Here is a 23117-nt window from a genome sequence, read left to right as displayed (position 1 = left end):
TCTTCATTATTATTCTACAATATAGAAAATAGTAAAAACAAGAAAACCCCCTTGAATGAGTAGGTGTCCAAACTTTTTTTTAGTACTGTATGTAAATGTGATGTTTCAAGTGTTTATTTTTAATACATTTGCAAAAAATTCTAAAAACCTGTTTTTACTTTGTCATTATGGGGTATTGTGTGTAGATTGATGCAACAAACGATGTAATCAATTTTAGAATAAGGATGTAACGTAACAAAATGTGGAAAAAGTCAAGGGGTCTGAATACTTTCTGAAAGCACTGTAGGCCTATCTACCTCCATGAATTGATTAAGTCATTCTGATTTGAATTTATTATAATGATGATTTGATGATTATTTTTATTTGTAAACATTTCATTTTTCCAATGGCTGTCTAAGGCTTAGACAGTCTTTTTTTTAGTACGTTTTTTAGTAAGTTCGGTCTAAGGCTTAGGCAGTCAATCTAGGGATATAGTACCAATATTCTGGTCAAATTGTACTGTCAGGGTGTGCAAGTGGAGGGGTTGCAGGGAGGGATACGAGCGTCCTTCTCGGCAGTGGCAGCATCCATCCATCCACCCCTCCCCTCCCTCTCCTACCCGTCGCATAGAACAGCCCATTTTCATGTTGCCATCACCTTAGGACGAGTGCGGTTAGCGAGGTATCTTTTCAGCATGTAGACCCAAATTCTTGCTTACCTATTGGAGCTTATGCTGTATTATCTGACAAAAAAACAACAGCAACGAGAAACATTGGGAACAACGACAAGAACAGTAGGCCTAATAATATCAAATAGCTACCTGCAGTCCATAACCATTAATTTATGCAAACACGCTAATATCTACCCTGTATCATTTCATTTTCTTCAGCATTAGAGGAATTCCACATAGGCCTAGACGTCCGCACAATTTTGTGCTCTACATTTTTATATGCTGACCAGAAACAACAGATGGGACATCACGTCGGTATACATCCCTCAAACGTTTTTTTCTCTGTCGGATTTGAAGTGAATTTGAAAGTGAAGAACATTGGATTTTCTGTTTTTCTAAACTCCCCGTTGACGTCCTTGGACATGGCCGGGTGAGTATTTTAACTCCGTTCAATGGTGTTCTTCTATTATTATGATAGGCTAAGGATAATATTGACTCAAAATGCCTCGTGATATTTGAATGACCTATGAAAATGTCGATGATGTGCACCATTTATTTATATTATTATTATACCTTTCTCGCTAGAAGGCTACTGATATATTATGGGACTGGTAGGCTAATACTGACTACTCCATGAGATAAAACGTAGCCTATTCATGCATCCAACACTGAACATAAAGTGTCTACATTACCTTTATCAATATGAAATGCTATAAAACATGTATCAGTTATCTAGATAGGCTACATTAATGTTGTGGGCAACAGGAATAGATTATGATTCATTAGTAGGGAAGCACTGGCATCTGGAATATCTAAAATCCTGATTTGGCGTATTCTGGGAATAGGGTAAAGGCCTACCGGTCACTACTATGATTTATGTCTGAATCCACAGAGATGAGTTATTCTGCAAATAAACCATAGCCGGTGTCTATCCGGTGTTAACCTTGCAGTAGCCTAGGCCAGCTCACGTATTAAATGTAGCACATTCACGCGGGCAGAATTTGATCGTTTTCCCACTATCAAGAAACGCAATATGTTCCAATCGTATTTTTCTAAGTGCTGCAATTCCTCTGAAATCTTTTGCCTCGAAAATGTGTTCTTATTCATATTAGGCCCATCATACCCCATTCCACCTCTAGAAAAAAAAATAAAAATCCGAATTTAAGAGCTGTATAATTCAATGCTTTGGTGTGCATTTCTATTGTAATGGAAGGATATCGTTGACAACATATATTTTTGTGCAGACCAAGGTTAACAACTGATATCTGAAGGTTACAAGTAAAGGGCACGGTGGATTTTTGACAATGTACTACTACAATAATACATGCTCCGGGAAAGGGATGCTTTTTAAAAGTATGATATATAAACAGCTATGCTTCCATTCGCTCTTTGATACTGTGGAAATATAAGAACATCTTAGTATAATGCTTCGTGCCACGATGGAGGTGCTTTTACTCTCGCATCACTCCGAGGAGAGTATCCTCTCTGAATCACAGATCGCTGAGCATCATGGCTGTGCGCGTCGCCTTGGTAAAACCCATTCTAGACATGGATTGGCTATTTCCATACGAGCGTGACGACGCTCATTCAGAAGGTGGTACTGTGAGAACAAATATATTCTGGAAATGTGTTTACTGTTTGTGTTTAACCTTAAAATTTTTCTTGGGATTTTGATGATTCCTGGGCGCATATAGTAGGCCTAATTTGTCATGTATGGATGGAATAGCATCGAGGGAATAACATTCTCTGTTTGAAGATGATTAATAGAGGAGGTTATTATGCAAACGTCAATAATGATACAAAGTTTAGAAAAGTGTAGCATTAGTAGGCTAAAAGCTTGTCAAATTCATTATGGCCAAAATAATCAGCAAATCCCATACACACCATCGGATTATTTGCGTAGGCCTTTAAACCATTGACTATGAAGTATAAAACCATAAGGAAATGTAAAGATATCTTTGTAATGATTACAATTTGAAGTCACAATTCAACGATATGACTTGGAGTCATACATAAATAACAGTATCAGTCTTATAAAGATATTGTATATTTGCATGTGTTTTCATCCCAATGCCTTTCTCCTTAATTTTTTTAGTATGAGCATACAGGATGGTTACGTATGTCCCCATGATCAGAGAGCCAACCCACTGTTAAGTTGTTTCAAGCCAGAGAGGCCTTAACCTCCTAAATCAATAAACTCCAAATCAATAGTCCTCTTATAAATAAGTTATGGTGTCTGTTTTTTTGTTTTGTTTGTTTCTTCTCCCAGTGAAGGGGGTGTGGGATTCCAGCAACTCCTATTGGGTCATTAGGAATTCTCTTTGATGCAAATGATAGATCGTATTTTCATGACATGGTGACATTCTGCCAAGACCCTGAGTTCCTTACAATCTGAGAGTTATTTTGAGACCTGGGTTTATAGTCTTTTAAGGGGACTAATGGTTATTTTTCTCTGTTGGCAAATGTTCACAATTTGATTTATAGATAGGTTTGAATGATGAAAGAATATTCTCTACAATACCCCTTTTCTCCAGCCTCTAGGTGAATCCACCTTCTGAAGCATCTTACTCTTTACACTCAAACGCCTGAGCTCTTCTTTTTATTTCTCTCCTTACAAATATCTGGCTCTATGGATTGGTATCCTCCCTATCATTTAGCTTGATGCCCTTTTCTCTTCTGGGGTTGTGAGAAACACCAGATTAAGGTCTCTGGTGGAATAAACCACAGTCAAATAACACAACAAAAACATTTCCATATGTTCTTCCACACATGCCTTGATATGGAGAATCATAGAAGGGGAAAAGGAGGGAGTGGCATGGGGGAACATTAATCGAAAAATCACATAGTCAAGCATACCCCACTTCCTACCCTGGCCAAGGCACTAAAGGAGACCATCAGAAAATCATTGTTTTTTGAAAAATCAACACATTTCTATAACCACACATTATCATGGGGGACTTAGCCAATAGCTCGGTGGAGTTCAAACCCAAGAAGCAAGGTAGTGGAGGGGGAATGGAGGTCAACCATGCAGGGGACTTTGGGGCTACCCTGGAGGACCTGCGGGACCTTATGGAGCTGAGGGGTGCAGAAGCCATTCAGAAGATCCAGGAGAACTACACGGATACAGAGGGCCTCTGTCAGAGACTGAAGACATCCCCAGCCAATGGTGAGAGTCTCACTCGGACACACCACTCTCAGAGTGACATACTTCATTTGTGACACAAGATGCACATTATTACTCCACCTTACTAATCAAATTCAAACCAATATGTTAAATCAACTGAATTGTTTATGAAGAACCAGTTGATGATGTTGTATGCCGTAGCGCCACTGCCATCGTGTTTGCATAGACGGTTTCTACTTTACTCAATGTCATCATTTGTACTGTCCTCATCCGTCTGGTTTTCTATCTGTATTTTTGTATTCCCAACCCAGTCTGCCCGAACATGCTTTCATGTCGTTGCTAAGCTACTAAAGCATCAGCAATCTGGTGGGTGTGAGGCAGAGACAGACACCTCCTCTCATTCATCCTCCAGCAAACATAAAATCGGCCCGAGGAGAGATGCTCAAACATATAAGAGCATTTCATGTTTTCAGCATAATTACTTTATTTTCACTATTATAGTTTCAAAAAAGAAAAACTCTGATGACCTTAAATGATACAAGTGCCTTACTGTTTTTCACCATATCATCTTAAACAGGGATTTTTGATTATACTGTTGAGTAGAATGGGAACTTTCCAAATAATGTCGATTTCAGTTTCAATTTACTTCAGTGGAAATTACTAAGTAAAGAGCAAAAGAGTCTCATTTGTATTTACATTTTTAAGAACAATTTTAAATATTCCTGTTTTTACAATTCAACACACCTCTAATATCTGCAAACTTTTATAATGATTACAAAACAATGTTTTATAATTCAATAGAAATACATGTTTCAATAATCAAATCAAATGTTATTGCTCACGTACGCAGATTTTCTGATGTAATCGCAGGTGCAGTGAAATGCTTTTTAGCTCCAACAGTGCAGCAATACCTTGCAATAATAAAACAAAACAATACACACATAATCCAGAAAAATAAAGAAATTACGAAAAACATCAAAACGAGCAGTGTCAGATACCGGACTATAAATATATATACATCTAATATCCAAAAGTTATTTCCAGGTGTAGGTAATAATAAAATAAAGGTTCTGAGGAAATAATATAAGAAATTACCCCCCCAAAAATTATAGTAAATACTGCAAAGTTGGCTAGGAGCTAGAAACAGAGTGATCATGTCTGTCGGCACCATCTTGTTAGAGAGATCAAGAGGAATTTGTTCATGAACCTTTCATTACCATAGAAACGGCAAGAATATTGTCTGAATTAGTAAAAGGGGAATTTTCACAGAGTTTCCATTCAGATAAATTATTAATTTGCATATCTCCTCAACCTGAGATGTCGCTACTCACGTGTCTTTTTATCATCAGACTGTTTCACACAATTTCTGAACTTGGTCAAGGTCAAATGGAGTTCTGTGTGCAGTGCAGGCCTAGCTCTGGTTATAGTGCGACTACATTTTGACTACCCGACGAAATGGGATTGTGTGAAAAAGAAACAGATAAAGAGAGAAGGAGAGAAAGAGATACAGAGAGAGTGATGGCTGAGTTGCCAGTAGCAGCAGGTGACGTTTGGCAGGGAAGGACATGAGGAGTGTGTGACAGTCTGCCTAAGTGTGCTTGCCAGAGCACACACCCCACTGACTTAGCCATCTGTGCTGTTCCCACCCCATCTATCTCACTTCACCAAGAGAGCACCCAGCACTCAAACATGTATATGTCTGTCATATGATGCATGTGAGTGAGTCTATTGACATGTACATTTACAGAAATAATTGCATGATGCCTTATGCCGTGTCCTGTCTGCTCTATTGTAGACATTTTGATAGCACTTTATTTGAATGCTCTGTCATAATGCCTACACAAGGCTATAATAAACATGGCCTAGTCTGTCATTTTCTCAAGTTCTATGACCATGTCCAATATAATGTAATGACTGTTTATGACAACAGTATTTCACAAGGCCAGTTTCTAATATGAACCTATCATGAAGTGTTTCACACTGACTTTGTGAATCATGATGCACTGAAACTCAACAGATTAATGTCAGAGACCTGCAATTTGACAAATGTTTAGTCTTATGTAGGCATCCTGACAGAACTACCCCCCTTACCTACTGAATTCACGCAAGACTCTAATGTTCTCTAGTAGCGTTTTACATTAAATCCAGTGAGGTGAATGAAGGGATGCCGTACACCATGTTCAGTAGCAGTATTCCCTCTCCTCTAGGCCTATCGGACAACCCGTCAGACCTGGAGAAGCGTGGCCAGGTGTTTGGCCAGAACTTTATCCCTCCTAAGAAAGCCAAGTCGTTCCTGGAGCTGGTCTGGGAGGCCCTACAGGATGTCACTCTCATCATCCTGGAGATAGCTGCCATCATCTCCCTCGCACTGTCCTTCTACCAACCACCCGGAGAGGAGAGCGAAGGTAGGTTTGACTGACTATCCAGGTATTGAACTTGGGCTTTCCGCATGCCTTAAGAAAGCATTAGCCCTCTGAGCTAATGCCTAGATATTACCTCTGGGAGCTAACCCAAGTTTTCAGTTCTATCAGTTAAGGTAACTCATCAGGTGAGCGGAGTTCTGTCTTCCCTAATTTCTCTGCCCCCTCTCTTTCTCTGTCTCTCTCTGTCATCTTTCTCTCTCTCCCTCTCTCTGCAGCGTGTGGGAACCTGGCGTCCGGTGCAGAGGATGAGGGCGAAGCGGAGGCTGGCTGGATCGAGGGCGCAGCCATCTTGTTGTCCGTAGTCTGTGTGGTGCTGGTGACGGCCTTCAATGACTGGAGCAAGGAGAAACAGTTCCGGGGACTGCAGAGCCGCATCGAGCAGGAGCAGCGATTCGCCGTGGTGCGGAACGGCACCGTCATCCAGATCCCTGTGGCCGAAATGGTGGTCGGGGATGTGGCCCAAATCAAATACGGTCAGTCCAGAATCAGGAGAGGTCACCTGTGTAGTATACCTGGTTAGACTATCTACATAGTTACCTGTGTAAAACACATTTGTGGCATTTGTGGTCCTTTTAACAGCAACCATATAATTCAGTAAACATATCTGGTATTGTGCATACTTTTATTAAGCAGTTATAACTTTATAATTCTTTATAGATCCTTATAAGTCTCTGGTCCCATGTGTCCTCCTGCATCCCGCTCCCACACAGGCGATCTCCTTCCTGCTGATGGGATACTGATACAGGGAAATGACCTGAAGATCGATGAGAGCTCGCTGACAGGAGAGTCTGACCATGTAAAAAAGTCTGTTGACAAGGACCCTATGTTGCTGTCTGGTAAGTTGTTTGCATATAATACAGTAGTCATATTACAGTTGGGCGACAGAGGCCATGCTAGGGGTGTTTGCCTCTGTGCAGTGTGTGTGTGTGTGTGTGTGTGTGTGTGTGTGTGTGTGTGTGTGTGTGTGTGTGTTCTAGGTGCTTTCTTAAGCGTGTTCTTTTGTTTCTTGTACGTGCCTACGTGTGACTGATGAGCTGCCTGAGTGAAGGGCCTGTCTAATGTGTCAGTATGCTGGCTGTAATGCCGAGAGGGGAAATCTCATTGCCTCTCCCAGTAAGAGAGTGACTCCTCCCTGTTCCCTGGAGCCTGACAGGGCTAATCGGATTGTAGCCCCTGGTCAGCTTCCTGAGCACCGGGTCATGGCTCCATTAGACCCACAGGACACCCTCTCTCATCCTTTTCCCAATAATGATACTCGGAACTGGACTTTGCTACTCACTCCATAGGTCCATTGCCTGGCTAGGCCTATGCAGGGAACTAAAAGAAGAGCGTGATATTGTGATCATGGTGTAGCAGCCTCATCCACATTGCTGTAATGGCGCAGAAGAACAAATATTGAACGTTTTTAGATGCAGGTTAAGAAATATGTATGGTCAGTTATTTCATCATTATGTTTTTTTCCGGTATGTACCTGTCACACTTACATACATCACTTGATGTTTGGGCCACAGCATACTGGATGATTGCAGGAGAATGTATCAGTTCCAGTTGAAATACATTAGCTTTACCTGCTCTGACCATCTACATGCTGTGGTTTAGTGGACATATTCATAACAGTCTCAAGCCATTGCATATTTAAGCAATCACAAATATCAAACATATTTAGCAGTTTTCTGCACTATTACTGATTGTTCTTTCTCACAGAGGGCTATTCCACTCCCTGGTATTAGGGTATGTGAACAGTGTTATTGAGCAACCCCAGGTCTCTTGTGATAGAGTAGTTTAATTAATGGGAACATAATGAAGCTCTGCTGTACAGAAGTAATTAGATCACCGGTCAGTAGGAAAAACAGAGAAAAGTGACCTTACACAGTGATTAAAAAAGACAAACTACAGTAGCCACAGATTGTTGAGTGTAATTCTGCATTGACCCTGGATTCGAACCTGCGTTCCCAACGGCACACCTCACTCAAGCCAACCGTGCAAAACTCTAGAGCAAGAAGCTAGCTTGTCACTCCAGGAATGAGAGTTGGCTTTTAGGCCTTAGGGAAGATGACGTCACTGTGTAATGTTAACTTAGTCGTCCACTATATCTACACTAAACAAAAATATAAACGCAACATGTAAAGTGTTGGTCTCATGTTTCATGAGCTGAAATAAAAGATCCCCTGAATTTTCCATACGCACAAAAAGTTTATTTCTCTCAAATGCTGTGCACAAATTGTTTACATCCCTGTTAGTGAGCATTTCTCATTTGTCAAGATAATTCATCCACCTGACAGGTGTGGCATATCAAGAAGCTGATTAAACAGCATAATCATTGCACAGGTGCCCCTTGTGCTAGGGACAATAAAAGGCCACTCTAAAATGTGCAGTTTTGTCACACAACACAATGCCACATATGTCTCAAGTTTTGAGGGAGCGTGCAATTGGCATGCTTACTGCAGGAATGTCCACCAGAGCTGTTGCCATATAATTTAATGTTAATTTCTCTACCATAAGCCACATCCAACGTTGTTTTTGAGAATTTGGCAGTACAGTGCCTTCAGAAAGTATTCATACCCCTTGACTTATTCCACATTTTGTTCTGTTACAGCTTGAATTCAAAATGGATAAAATAGATTGGTTTTCTCCACCATCTACACACAATACCCCATAATGACAAAGTCAAAACATGTTTTTTGAAATGTTTGCAAATGTATTGAAAATGAAATACAGAAACACCCATTTACATAAGTATTCACACCCCTGAGTAGATACATGTTAGATTCACCTTTGGCATTGATTACAGATGTGAGTCTTTCTGGGTAAGTCTCTAAGAGCTTTGACACACGGGTTGTACAATATTTGCACATTATAATTTGTCAAGTTGGTTGTTGACCATTGCTAGACAGACATTTTTAAGTTTTGACATAGATTTTCACGCCGACTTAAGTCTACACTGTAACTAGGCCACTCAGAAACATTCAATGTCGTCTTGGTAAGCAACTCCAGTGTATATTTGGCCTTGTGTTTTAGGTTATTGTCCTGCTGAAAGGTGAATTCATATCCCAGTGTCTGGTGGTTAGCATACTGTACCAGATTTTCCTCTAGGATTTTGCCTGTCCTTAACGATTACAAGCATACCCATAACATGATGCAGCCACTACTAAGCTTGAAACTATGGCGAGTGGTACTCAGTAATGTGTTTTATTGGATTTGCCCCAAACATAACACTTTGTATTCATTGCTTTGCCAATTCTTTTGCAGTATTACTTCAGTGCCTTGTTGCAAACAGGATGCATATTTTGGAATATTTTTATTCTGTACAGGCTTCTTGCTTTTCACTCTGTCAATTAGGTTAGTATTGTGGAGTAACTACAATGTTGTTGATCCATGCTCAGTTTTCTCCTATCGCAGCCATTAAACTCTAACTGTTTTAAAGTCGCCATTGGCCTCATAGTGAAATCACTGAGCGGTTTCCTTCCTCTCCGGAAACTGAGTTCAGAAGGACTCCTGTATATTTGTAGTGACTCTATGTATTGATACACCATCCAAAGTGTAATTAATAACTTCACCATGCTCAAGGGGATATTCAAAGTCAGCTTTTTTTTATTTTTACCCATCCATCAATAGGTGCCCTTCTTCGCGAGGCATTGGAAAACCTCGCTGGTCTTTGTGGTTTAATCTGTGTTTGATATCCAGATAATTGTATGTGTGGGGTACAGAGATGAGGTAGTCATTAAAAAATCTTGATAAACACTACTATTGCACACAGAGTGAGTCCATGCAACTTATTATGTGACTTGTTAAGCACATTTTTACTCCTGAACTTATTTAGGCTTGCCATAACAAAGGGGATGAATACTTATTGACTCAATACATGTCAGTTTTTCATTTTTAATTAATAAAAACATTTGAAAAACATAATTCCACTTTGACATTATGGGGTATTGTGTGTAGGCCAGTGACACAAAATCTCAATTTAATCAATTTTAAATTCAGGCTGTAACACAACAAAATGTGGAAAAAGTCCAGGAGTGTGAATACTTTCTGAAGGCACTGTACGTCTAACCGGTCTCACAACTGCAGACCATGGAGTCGTGTGGGTGAGCGGTTTGCTGATATCAACATTGTGAACGAAGTGCCCCATGGTTGCGGTGGTCTTATGGTATGCACAGACATACCGTGACGAGATCCTGAGGTCCATTCTGAGGCCCATTTTTTTAAAGGTATCTGTGAGGTATCTGGAAATAAATATCTATTCCCAGTTATGTGAAATCCATAGATTAGGGCCTAATTCATTTATTTCAATTGACTGATTTCCTCATATGAACTGTAACTCAGTAAAATCCTTGAAATTGTTGCATGTTACATTTATATTTTTGTTCAGTATACATCCTAGAAATAAACACTTTTGAAAACATGATTTTTCTGCAATAACAATCCATGAACAGCATATCATTGCAAACAATATTTATGGACATTTTCTCTTCTGTTTTAGGTGCCATATATATAAAGGTACTCTGTTTAATATAGTGTTGATAACTGTGAGTTATTTCCATGCCTATTTATGAATTTCATATTTGTGTCCCCTTAGGAACTCATGTGATGGAAGGCTCTGGAAAGATGCTGGTTACTGCTGTGGGGATCAACTCTCAAACTGGAATCATCTTCACTCTACTGGGGGCTGGAGAGGGTGATCAAGAGGAGGAGAAGAAAGACAAGAAAGGTAAGATAATAAGACATGCTGAAGGTGTAATGTCTTTAAGACGTTATCATTGGTATAAAAGCAAACCCTAGTAGCCTACATTTGAATCTCAATACATATAGCAGGGATGCTTAATATGGATATATACTGTACACGGATGTATTTACATATGATTGATTTGCAATGTCTGTTTCTTTTACTGTATATACACAGAGACATGTATGTATCAAATAAATAAATAAAAATGAAAATAAATCATGCATTGGCAGTTTCAATAGGTGTGTTGAAATGATGCTCCATTTAGCTGTGAGTCATTTAAGACCGGATGTTACTTCTGCTGAGAAAGAGAGAGCAGAGAGAGCATCACTGAGCTGTACAGTGTATATTTACAGTACATGGGCAGAGACTTTCCTCTCTGTCTCCCTCTCCTTGATATGAAGAGAGTGGTAGCTAGCTAGCTGTTTAATAATTATATCCAGTAAAAGCATAGCAGTCTGCAGATCGATCAATCATTTAATGGAAAGAGGGAGAGCAACATGGAGATGGGGTTACACAGACAGGGAAGCCTCTGGTTAGGACCAAACTTCACAATGTAGACCACAGAAAGATATGATGCAATGGTTTACTTATTTACTGCTGAGGTCTCATTCACTCATTTTTATCCATTCCCTGTTTGTGTTGTTTCTGTTGCTCATTCTTTTTAGTGATTTGATTGTTTTTGTCTCTTAATTTGATCAAATCTCTTATTGTCCCTATCCCTATCTCAAATCCCAAACCACTATCCCGTCAGAGGGCAATAATACCCCTGCAGTCGAAGCAAAACAGATCAGCATCATGAATGGTAGGTGTTTCCCCTACTAGACTAGTTAGATTGGTGAAGGGATTTGCTAGAGATATTCCATGGGACTTCCATGGGAAATTGTGGGCCCCTAATGTAATTGGGGGGGAAAATACAAACTAAACATATTTTGAAAAGTATGTTTAACATGCTTCACATGTTTCTGTCACTTTCATTTTTGTCTATTCATTTTCCCATTCAATTTTTACTCCTTTAGGGGGGTTAAAATGGGAGCCATGTTTGCCTCCCATGCAGCATTATGTCTGTCACTTTCAGCTGTATCAGTCTAGATATTTATCTCTCTCTCACTCAATCACAGGTAAGCAAGATGGGACATTGGAAAACAATCAGAACAAAGGTAAGAAACAGTGGGATTTCAAGGCAGATGAATCATCCCTCATTTCAAATAGGCTGCCATATATAAATCGTTTGGGGAACTATACAAACAAGAGATGGTATGAGGTAATAATTTATACCAAATATTTATATAGAACATTTTTACTTCTCGAATAAGATGGAAGCAATCTCTTGATTTATGTTGAAAACATCTTACCTGCACCTGTAAATGTGATAATAATGGATTGTATGTATACAGCGCTTTTTTATTAGGTCTCAAAGTGCTTAAAATCCTATAGGAGGCACTCCATGTTACAGTTGCATACTGTAGCACCAACCTGGGCGAAGCACGGCAGCCATTTTGTGCCGCAACGCTCACCACACCTTTTGACATTCATCTAACCGTCCTAACCACTCCCTAACTTTGTGACAACCCCCAACCTTAGCCAAGAAACAGGATGAGGCCGTTGCCATGGAGATGCAGCCCCTGAAGAGCGCTGAAGGAGGGGAGGTGGAAGCAGAGAAGAAAAAGGGCAACGTGCCTAAAAAAGAGAAGTCTGTGCTCCAGGGCAAACTCACTAAACTGGCCGTGCAGATCGGGAAGGCAGGTGAGGGCTGACTCTAAGCATTCAGCATTCATAATCTGTTTCTGCTGGCCTGCTTGTTCACTTTGCTTTGACCTGTGAATACACAAGGTGGCTAGTAGTGCATACACTGCTGACAAACTCTTCACATTTCCTGTCCTCCTTCTCAGGTCTGGTCATGTCAGCCATCACAGTGATCATCCTGGTGATGTACTTTGTGATCGAGACCTTTGTGGTTCAGGGCCGGGAGTGGCTCACTGAGTGTACACCTGTCTATGTGCAGTACTTTGTCAAGTTCTTCATCATCGGCGTCACAGTGCTGGTGGTGGCTGTGCCTGAAGGGCTGCCACTGGCTGTCACTATATCACTTGCCTACTCTGTCAAGGTGAGGGGAATAAGCTGTGTGTGTGTGTGTGTGTGTGTGTGTGTGTGTGTGTGTGTGTGTGTGTGTGTGTGTGTGTGTGTGTGTGTGTGTGTGTGTGTGTGTGTGTGTGTGTGTATGTGTGTGTGTGTGTGTGTGTGTGTGTGTGTGTGTGTGTGTGTGTGCGTGTGTGTGTTGCTGCAGACATTATGTGACATTATGTGACAATCATGTTAAATCGCATTTTTGCTCAAATATCCCCCATGTGACAAAAACAAGGCGCGATTACACTATATATTGTGCATGCAGCTGAATTGTATTGTAGTTTCTTAGGTGTAGGCCTAACAGTAAGATTCCTCTCCGTCTGTTTCCTCCTGTTTCCCTATAGAAAATGATGAAGGACAATAACTTGGTGCGCCACCTAGATGCCTGTGAGACCATGGGCAATGCCACGGCCATCTGCTCTGACAAGACGGGCACCCTCACTACCAACCGCATGACCGTGGTGCAGGCCTACGCGGGCGACCAGCACTTCCACATGGTCCCGCACCCTGACCAGATGAATCCTATGGTGCTGGACACACTCGTAAACGCCATAGCTGTCAACAGCGCCTACACCTCCAAGATTATGGTGAGAGGGTGGATTGTGAAAGACAGATACTGTAGATACCTGCACACTGTTGAATGCTCCTACAGTTTTATTGTGGCATATGTCTGCAGTGTGGAATGATAACGGGACACAGCTTTATTTTTTCTGTTTATTCAGTGTAGTTTAGTTGGACATTTGAATGGAAACTCATTTTGTTCATGTCAGCACAACATACAGTAGCTTAAACAATTCATAGAATTCAGATTGTACATACCATTTTACATATACATTTACATACAAATGATATCGTCTTACCTTTTCTTTTCCTTCTTGTCTTAGACTCATTTTGCCCAGTCAGTTGAGCGGGGAGGATATAGTAACTTAATATTTTATCCGTTAGCCCCCAGATAAGGAGGGAGGCCTACCCAAGCAGGTGGGCAACAAGACAGAGTGTGCCCTACTTGGCTTCGTCCTGGACCTGAAGAGGGACTATGCCCCCGTGAGGGAACAGATCCCTGAGGAGAAGCTCTACAAGGTCTACACCTTCAACTCGGTGCGCAAGTCCATGAGCACAGTGGTGCAGTTGCCCGATGGATCCTTCCGCCTCTACAGCAAGGGGGCCTCTGAGATCCTGCTCAAGAAGTAAGTCTGACTCCGAGGCTTTACAAATAAAGTTGGATTTGATTTGAGGCTACAGCTTTGATAGAGAATGTGGTGGTGGTGGCCTCAAGATAAAGTTAGCCTTGAATGAGGTTTGATGAACAAAACGACTAACATTAATATTGTGCCCTAACATACAGAGCATCTGACTTGTGTCCTGAATAGGGTGGCAAAGGAAGGGTATATTACTGGGAAGTAGCAATATCTAACACAATTTTGGTAACTTTCAAGGATTTTAAGGAATTTATCACTGGACTTCTCGTGGCCTTTTTAGGTCCTTCAGATGATCACTGGTGTTTGTAATTATCTCTGGCCCTCTGTGTGGCCTTATTATATGTACAATATATAACATAATCTAAAAATATTATTTTAAATAACATTTAAAATAGAATGACAACGCTGTAAAACATCCTAAGTATAAACCATGAATTTAGCGAATACCATTGGTGTTTAATCCTGGGCCATGCCACCATAAAATATATTTCACTATGTCAATATGTCTTTGTTGTAAATGTTGTGGTGCCAAACTGGTTGCAGTTGTGAAAAAATAAATAGTTGGAAAAGTTGCATAGTTAATAAAAAATAATGCCATTGTTGATTAGGTGGTTGTCAGAGTTGTGTGTATAGGTGGCAGGGAAGTCAGGCTCAGGAGAATCAAACTGAGTGTAATGGAGTTATTTAATAACAATGAACGAAACATACTCCAAACACTAAATGTAACAAATAACAAAAATGGGTACGAGGACCCGTCGCGCACCAATACAAAAATATATACAACACTGAAATACAAACAATCTCTGACAAAGACATAAGGGGAAACAGAGGGTTAAATACACAACAGGTAATGAATGGGATTGAAACCAGGTGTGTAGGAAGACAAGACAAAACCAATGGAAAATGAAAAATGGATCAATGATGGCTAGAAGACCGCTGACGTCGACCGCCGAGCACCGCCCAAACAAGGAGAGGCTTCGACTTCGGCAGAAGTCGTGACAGTGGTTTAATTTTTTTTGTTGCTATTTTCTCTTGAACCATATGGTCTATTCACTAGTAGCTCATGGACAATATGGACACAGATATAAAAAATGTATACTATATACTGTATGAATACTTAAAAGTTATTCAAGTATACTGTACATTTCCTGTAATTACCGGTAGCTTTGCAACCATAGTTCTGACTCTCTGTCTGTCAGGTGCTCCTCTATCATGGCTGGCGGTGGAGATCCGCGGGGTTTCCGCCCACGGGACAGGGATGAGATGGTGAAGAAGGTGATCGAGCCCATGGCCTGCGACGGCCTGCGCACCATCTGCGTGGCTTACAAGGACCTGCCGGCCAGCCCTGAGCCCGACTGGGAGGACGAGGCGGGCATCGTCAGCGACCTCATCTGTATCACCGTGGTGGGCATCGAGGACCCTGTCCGCCCAGAGGTAACCAAGACCGTACGCAGAGGGACTCTCTATTGCGGTGCAGTTGTTTACAGATGTAGGTAGAGATTTGGAGTGGAGTTTTTCCACAGGTATGACAATTGACTGTTTCTTGCTCTTCATTTCAAGTGAGTTATTCTGCAGATAAATGTCTAAATAAGTAAGATAGATATGAATTTAGGAATAAATAAGATTAGAGTGGGGAGAACCATGCACTTATGGAAGGGCTGGAACAGCAGGGTGACACAACAGGTATTGTTATACAACAGGTATTGTTAAACAGCAGGTATAGGTATAGTTAGGTATAGGTAGAGTTAGGTTTAGGTATAGGTAGAGTTAGGTATAGGTATAGTTAGGTATAGGTATAGTTAGGTATAGGTATAGTTAGGTATATTTATAGTTAGGTATAGGTAGAGTTAGGTATAGGTATAGTTAGGTATAGGTAGAGTTAGGTATAGGTATAGTTAGGTATAGGTATAGTTAGGTATAGGTAGAGTTAGGTATAGGTATAGTTAGGTATAGGTAGAGTTAGGTATAGGTATAGTTAGGTATAGGTATAGTTAGGTATAGGTAGAGTTAGGTATAGTTAGGTATAGGTATTGTAATCTCACACGTAACATAAATAATAAATAGTATCGTAGCATCTGTCAACAGACTGGGATGCGACGACTAACAAGGAACTTTGCCGCAGGTGTTCACATTTTTTGAGTTTCGGAAAGGGAGTGGACATTTGGACCATAGACTTGCCATAAGGATACAGAGAGGGGAGGGGGGGGGGCTATTTCGCTCCTTGTTCTAGTATATTTTCTAACACATCTGCCCCCAGAACATAATCAAGTGTCCGATGCAATTAAAAAATGTTTCAGTTCTGCGTTTCTGAGATTATAGGTATTGTTATAATTGTAGTAGTAAATATTCAGTGATTAAGCTGTAGTTTCATGCACATTAGCTAGTAAGAGGGTGTGCCAAGGCTTTATCAAAACCCAGCTGTCTTTTCTAACCAGGTCCCAGATGCTATCAAGAAATGCCAGCGAGCAGGTATCACTGTGCGCATGGTGACAGGTGACAACATCAACACAGCACGAGCCATCGCTGCCAAGTGTGGCATCATCCAGCCAGGGGATGACTTCCTGTGTATAGACGGGAAGGAATTCAACCGACGAATCAGAAATGAGAAAGGAGAGGTAGAATTCATCATTCATGAATTGTTTGACACTTTTTAACTGACAAAAAAATATAAGTGCCCTGATTCAGTTCCTTAGCTTGTTTTACATAGTGTTACATGACTCAACATTTTCTGTGGATACCCAATCTTTCTTTCTTACAGGTTGAGCAGGAGCGCATTGATAAGGTTTGGCCCAAACTGAGAGTTCTGGCTAGGTCCTCACCTACAGACAAACATACACTGGTCAAAGGTGGGTCAGTGATTCTACACTCAAAGCTACAGTATTCTTTTGTAAACAGTTTGTAAACCATGCAGCTGCAGCATTTCCAATGTGACCTTAATCTCTCTGCAGGCATCATAGACAGCACCGTACTGGAACAGCGGCAGGTAGTGGCTGTGACAGGGGATGGGACAAACGACGGACCCGCCCTGAAGAAGGCCGATGTTGGCTTTGCCATGGTGAGACATCATGATGATGATGATGATGATGATGATGACAAATCTTTAGTCATTTTAGTAACTTTGGGAAAATATTAAGTCCCACACTTAAAGTTGCAGTCCGGGATCATAAGCACTTACAAATTTGTATCGTATCATACAAAATGGTTGATGTAGTACACCATTTTCAGGAACCAGTTTTGGCTCGTGAGCACTGCTTTCAAAACTACTGTGTGATGCTCCAAGACCTTTGGAGCATCACTTTAATAATACATTTCCCTACCTATTTACATTGTAGTTACATAGGCATGGTATGTACTGTGGTATTGTTACATTAGTTCTAACATAGTACTTACGGCTGTGTAACTATCATGCACATACATAGGTATTAGTGACATGTTTTTTTTTTATGTGAGACTTGTGCAAGCGGGGGGGTGAATTTAAAGTGGATTATTTTGGTGGCTCTGTGTAGGGCATCGCTGGTACTGACGTAGCCAAGGAAGCCTCTGACATCATCTTGACTGATGACAACTTCTCTAGCATTGTGAAGGCGGTCATGTGGGGACGTAACGTCTATGACAGCATCTCCAAGTTCCTCCAGTTCCAGCTCACTGTCAACGTGGTGGCTGTCATTGTGGCCTTCACCGGCGCCTGTATCACACAGGTACTCACTCCATCTCTGACTCTCACACACCATACCACAGTACAGCACATCACAACACACCACAACACACCACAACACAATTCACTGTTGTGTAAAATCCAAATGGACCATTTAAGTAACTGTAGTAAATGATCTAAGATGTAGGTAACGGTCTATGGACATTCCAAACAAGCTTTGAAGCAAAATTAATTCAAATTATATCAACTTACCTCTTTTTCTCTCTCCTTCTCTCCTTACCTCTCTTGCTGCTTCTCTTTTTACTTCTGCCTCTTTCCGTCCCCCTCTCTCTACCTCTTTCTCCCTCTCTCCTTACATGTCCCTACCCCCTCCTCTCTCTCTCCTCCCTTCAGGACTCTCCTCTGAAGGCTGTCCAGATGTTGTGGGTGAACCTGATCATGGACACATTTGCCTCCCTGGCCTTAGCCACCGAGCCGCCCACTGAGTCCCTGCTCCTGAGGAAGCCTTACGGCCGCAACAACCCCCTCATCTCCCGCACCATGATGAAGAACATCCTGGGTCATGCCATCTACCAGCTCACCATCATCTTCACCCTGCTGTTTGCGGGTACACACAAGGGAGGAGGAGAAGGAGGAGGAGAGAGACTGGAAGTGGGAGGAGAATGGAGACAAGGGGAGGAGGTGGAGGGGGGCTGCAGGTGGAGGTGGGGGACGGAGGCTGGAGGTGGGGAAAGGGGGAGTGGGGTGTAGGTAATGCAATAGTGAGGAACAAGAAGGTTGAAGAAAAACAGTCATGGAACTGTGGTGCTCTATTTAGCTCATAGTATTTTACATGATCATTTAGTATACCTTTGCTTGCTATTAAAGGGATAGTGTGTTTTGCTACTTATCCAGTCAGATGAACTCATGGATACCATTTTTATGTCTCTGCGTTCAGTATGAAGGAAGTTGTAGGTAGTTTTGCGAGCCAATGCTAACTAGCTTTAACGTTATCACTGGAAGTAGAAACTACCGTCAACTTCCTTAAAACTGCACGCAGAGACATAAAAAATGGTATCCGTGACTTCATCTGACATTGGGTAAGTAGCAAAACAGCTTAATTTCCAGAATCTTGCACTATCCCTTTAACTAGAAAATATATATTCGACTACATGTGTCTCTTTCTATTGTCTGCTTATCCTTTTTGTGTTCCTCTCCATCTCAGGAGAAAAGATCTTCAACATTGATAGCGGACGCAACGCCCCTCTGCACTCTCCCCCCTCTGAGCACTACACGATCATCTTCAACACCTTTGTGCTCATGCAACTGTTCAACGAGATCAATGCCCGCAAGATCCACGGTGAAAGGAATGTTTTCGACGGCATATTACACAACCCTATTTTCTGCAGTATTGTGCTGGGGACTTTTTTAATGCAGGTGAGAGGACCATAAGCTTTTACTTCTTATACGTTGTTTTTCCTTTACAATCCTAGTAATGTTATTCAACCATGACATATACCTAATAATATTGACTACTTAATTATTCTCTCACAGGATATGTTGTGCTAACCAATGGCAACCACTTTTTGTGATCATATCTCTCTTGTCTTGTGTCTTATTCTGTACAGTTTGTGATTGTGCAGTTTGGGGGGAAACCTTTCAGTTGCACACCGCTCAATGTGGAGCAGTGGTTGTGGTGTCTGCTCGTGGGAGTAGGAGAGCTGCTGTGGGGACAGGTATTTATGCTGGAGTTAATGTTGTGTGAATGTGTTAACCAATCTGTGGTTCTCCAGTGGTTTTGTGTCAAGACACAATTAAGGCATTTGACATAGACAAACACACATATCCATAACCCAGTCTTCAGTTGGCTTTGACACAAGGACTTGCTAGGACCAACCAGACTGAAACGGAAGTTGTGTTCTTCTGCTCATCAACTAACGCTGACCCCTGACCCCAACAGCTCATCACCACGGTGCCTACCAGCCGCCTGCCCTGTCTGAAGGAAGCGGGTCATGCGCTGGGTAAGGAAGAGATGATTGATGATGACATGGCAGATGATGAGCAAGAGATTGACCATGCTGAGAGGGAGCTACGTCGAGGGCAGATCCTCTGGTTCCGGGGCCTCAATCGTATTCAGACTCAGGTACAGTGCATTGAGCTCCACCATTCTCTGTCCCTTGTCTTTCCCTAACAAGGGCTCTCGTATGTGCTGTACTGTCCTACGAAGAGGAGTCTTTTCTGCTTGCCCGACTTATCTCTGTTAATTTGTGTCTCTCTTTCTTCACCATTTGATGCCTTAATTTATTTCACCACACTTTGTTTTCCTATATTTATTGAAATATAATAATCTCTATTGTAACCTATCAGAGTCATTTTGATTACATCTCATGGTCATATTTCTCACTTTTTATCCTTCATCCTCATGTCATTGCGATTATCACAGATTCTGTCTTTATTTTTTATGTATCCTTAATCCTCGTCACTGTTACCCAGAAAAGTCTTCAATGATCATACCTAATAATCCTAACAACAAGTATATTAAATATATTACAAGAGTTCTAATTGTAGTCTGTCTCTTACTGAAACCAGCATCTAGGTGAGACATATGATGCTGATGTAGTCCTAAATACAATAATGATCATTACCAGTCCATGTTTTGAGGGCAACATCATTGATTTAAAACAGACTTTGATTTTCTTTTAAAATGCCTTTTTGTATCTAAAACATGCTTTTTGATTCCTTCATTGTGGAACATGATCTCTACAAAACAACAAGTTCTACTATACCATCCCTTTAAACGTGATTCATTCTGCCTGTTGCTTTCATAGCTCTCCAATATGCCGCACAGGGCCCCCTACCAATTGACATGAGGTACTTCAAGACTGTCATGTCCTCTCTGTAATATCCTCTCTTTCTCTCCAACAGATGGAGGTAGTGAGTACCTTCAAGAGAAGTGGTTCCTTTCAGGGTGCTGCGCGACGTCGCTCCTCAGTTCTCAGCCAACTCCATGACGTAACCAATATTTCTACTCCCACTCACGTAGTTCTCTCCACTGCCAATGCAACTGGTGCGCCTGGGAGTGAGTTTCTGCCATCCATTAACGGCACACAACAAAAAACAGTCCACTCACTATCATCAAAATGAGCATGTTTTACATAGAAAATTGACCTTTGCCTGCCCAGAAATGCAATTAAGCATCAAAGATATGTGTGTTTGTCTGTGTGTGTGTTGTGGCGTGGAGGAGTCAACCAACTGACCAACTGACCTTTTCATTTTAGTTTTCCTCCTTTGTTCTGGTTTATCTACCATCTCTATCTCCATCATGTTTTAATTAGTTTAGTGACTGTGTGTCTATGTGTATATTTGTGGTTTTATTATTTGTTAATTTAATATTACATTTCTCTACCTCCTTTTCACTACTACCTCGTGATCTTAGGCCAGGATTCAATCAGATTCCCGCTAGCCGACAACCGCATAGCTCTTGTTCGAGTGCTGCAATGTCAGGCTGTATACTCGTTTGTCTTTGTAATTATGTATAGGCTACCTCGCTTCTTCAAGCGTGATATTAGCTGGCCAGCTGTATTAAATGAACCCATAAATAATATATTTATTTATTATTATTTATGTACAGTGCCTTGCAAAAGTATTCATCCCCCTTGGCGTTTTTCCTATTTTGTTGCATTACAACCTGTAATTTAAATGGATTTTTATTTGGATTTCATGTAATGGACATACACAAAATAGTTGAAATTGGTGAAGTGAAATGAAAAAAATTACTTGTTTCAAAAAATTCTAAAACATTTAAAACGGGAAAGTGGTGCGTGCATATGTATTCACCCCCTTTGCTATGAAGCCCCTAAATAAGATCTGGTGCAACCAATTACCTTCAGAAGTCACATTATTTAACTAATTAAGTCCACCTGTGTGCAATCTAAGTGTCACATGATCTCAGTATATATACACCTGTTCTGAAAGGCCCCAGAGTCTGCCACACCACCAATCAAGCGGCACCATGAAGACCAAGGAGCTCTCCAAACAGGTCAGGGACAAAGTTGTGGAGAAGTACAGATCAGGGTTGGGTTATAAAAAAATATCTGAAACTTTGAACATCCCATCAAGAAACCATTAAATCCATTATTCAAAAATGGAAAGAAAATGGCACCACAAAAGAGAGGGCCGCCCACCAAAACTCACGGACCAGGCAAGGAGGGCGTTAATCAGAGAGGCAACAAAGAGACCAAAGATAACCCTGAAGGAGCTGCAAAGCTCCACAGCGGAGACTAGAGTATCTGTCCATAGGACCACTTTAAGCCGTACACTCCGCAGAGCTGAGCTTTACGGAAGAGTGGCCAGAAAAAAGCCATTGCTTAAAGAAAAAAATAAGCAAACATGTTTGGTGTTTACCAAAAGGCATGTGGGAGACTCCCCAAACATATGGAAGAAGGTACTCTGGGCAGATGAGACTAAAATTGAGCTTTTTGGCCATCAAGGAAAAACGCTGTCTGGCACAAACCCAACATCTCTCATCACCCCGAGAACATCATCCCCACAGTGAAGCATGGTGGTGGCAGCATCATGCTGTGGGGATGTTTTTCATCGACAGGGACTAGGAAACTGGTCAGAATTTAAGGAATGATGGATGGCGCTAAATACAGAGAAATTCTTGAGGGAAACCTGTTTCAGTCTTCCAGAGATTTGAGACTGGGACGGAGGTTCACCTTCCAGCAGGACAATGACCCTAAGCATACTGCTAAAGCAACACTCGAGTGGTTTAAGGGGAAACATTTAAATGTCTTGAAATGGCCTAGTCAAAGCCTAGACCTCAATCCAATTGAGAACCTGTGGTATGACTTAAAGATTGCTGTACACCAGCAACTGGAGCAGTTTTGCCTTGAAGAATGGGCAAAAATCACAGTGGCTAGATGTGCCAAGCTTATAGAGACATACCCCAAGAGACTTGCAGCTGTAATTGCTGCAAAAGGTGGCTCTACAAAGTACTGACTTGGGGGTGTGGGGGGGTGAATAGTTATGCACGCTAAAGTTTTCTGTTTTTTTGTCTTATTTCTTGTTTGTTTCACAATAAAAAAATATATTTTAGCAACTTAAAAGTGGTATGTTGTGTAAATCAATTGATACAACCCCCCCCCCCAAAACATTTTCATTTCAGGTTGTAAGGCAACAAAATAGGAAAAATGCCAAGGGGGGTGAATACTTCCGCCAGCCACTGTATTCTTT

The 23117-nt window shown here is 41.2% G+C and overlaps 1 protein-coding gene across 11 annotated transcripts in view; it reads left to right on the top strand.

Annotated features, from left to right (window-relative positions):
* The first annotated feature begins 554 nt into the window (after positions 1-554).
* Positions 555-23117, top strand: part of LOC139557366 (plasma membrane calcium-transporting ATPase 3-like) — a 30734-nt gene continuing 8171 nt past the window's right edge. The window contains exons 1-22 of one of the 11 annotated variants that reach the window (XM_071372090.1): positions 555-1079; positions 3307-3815; positions 5981-6178; positions 6412-6669; positions 6907-7032; positions 10776-10907; positions 11677-11727; positions 12044-12082; positions 12507-12668; positions 12815-13029; positions 13394-13636; positions 13995-14236; positions 15448-15682; positions 16684-16863; positions 17007-17094; positions 17197-17303; positions 17755-17946; positions 18297-18510; positions 19108-19319; positions 19511-19618; positions 19843-20025; positions 20808-20894. In XM_071372090.1, the coding sequence (XP_071228191.1) occupies positions 3599-3815; positions 5981-6178; positions 6412-6669; positions 6907-7032; positions 10776-10907; positions 11677-11727; positions 12044-12082; positions 12507-12668; positions 12815-13029; positions 13394-13636; positions 13995-14236; positions 15448-15682; positions 16684-16863; positions 17007-17094; positions 17197-17303; positions 17755-17946; positions 18297-18510; positions 19108-19319; positions 19511-19618; positions 19843-20025; positions 20808-20894 (3489 nt within the window). In that variant the 5' untranslated portion in view covers positions 555-1079; positions 3307-3598. Of the gene's footprint in view, positions 1080-3183; positions 3816-5980; positions 6179-6411; positions 6670-6906; positions 7033-10775; positions 10908-11676; positions 11728-12043; positions 12083-12506; positions 12669-12814; positions 13030-13393; positions 13637-13994; positions 14237-15447; positions 15683-16683; positions 16864-17006; positions 17095-17196; positions 17304-17754; positions 17947-18296; positions 18511-19107; positions 19320-19510; positions 19619-19842; positions 20026-20807; positions 20962-23117 lie in introns of all 11 variants that reach the window. The other 10 variants (XM_071372089.1, XM_071372097.1, XM_071372091.1 and 7 more) reach the window with 10 other exon arrangements.

This window comes from Salvelinus alpinus, chromosome 28, assembly GCF_045679555.1.
Source record: "Salvelinus alpinus chromosome 28, SLU_Salpinus.1, whole genome shotgun sequence".
Lineage (NCBI taxonomy): Eukaryota > Metazoa > Chordata > Actinopteri > Salmoniformes > Salmonidae > Salvelinus > Salvelinus alpinus.
Note: the sequence above shows the minus strand (reverse complement) of the source record. Positions and strands in the feature narration are given on the sequence as shown.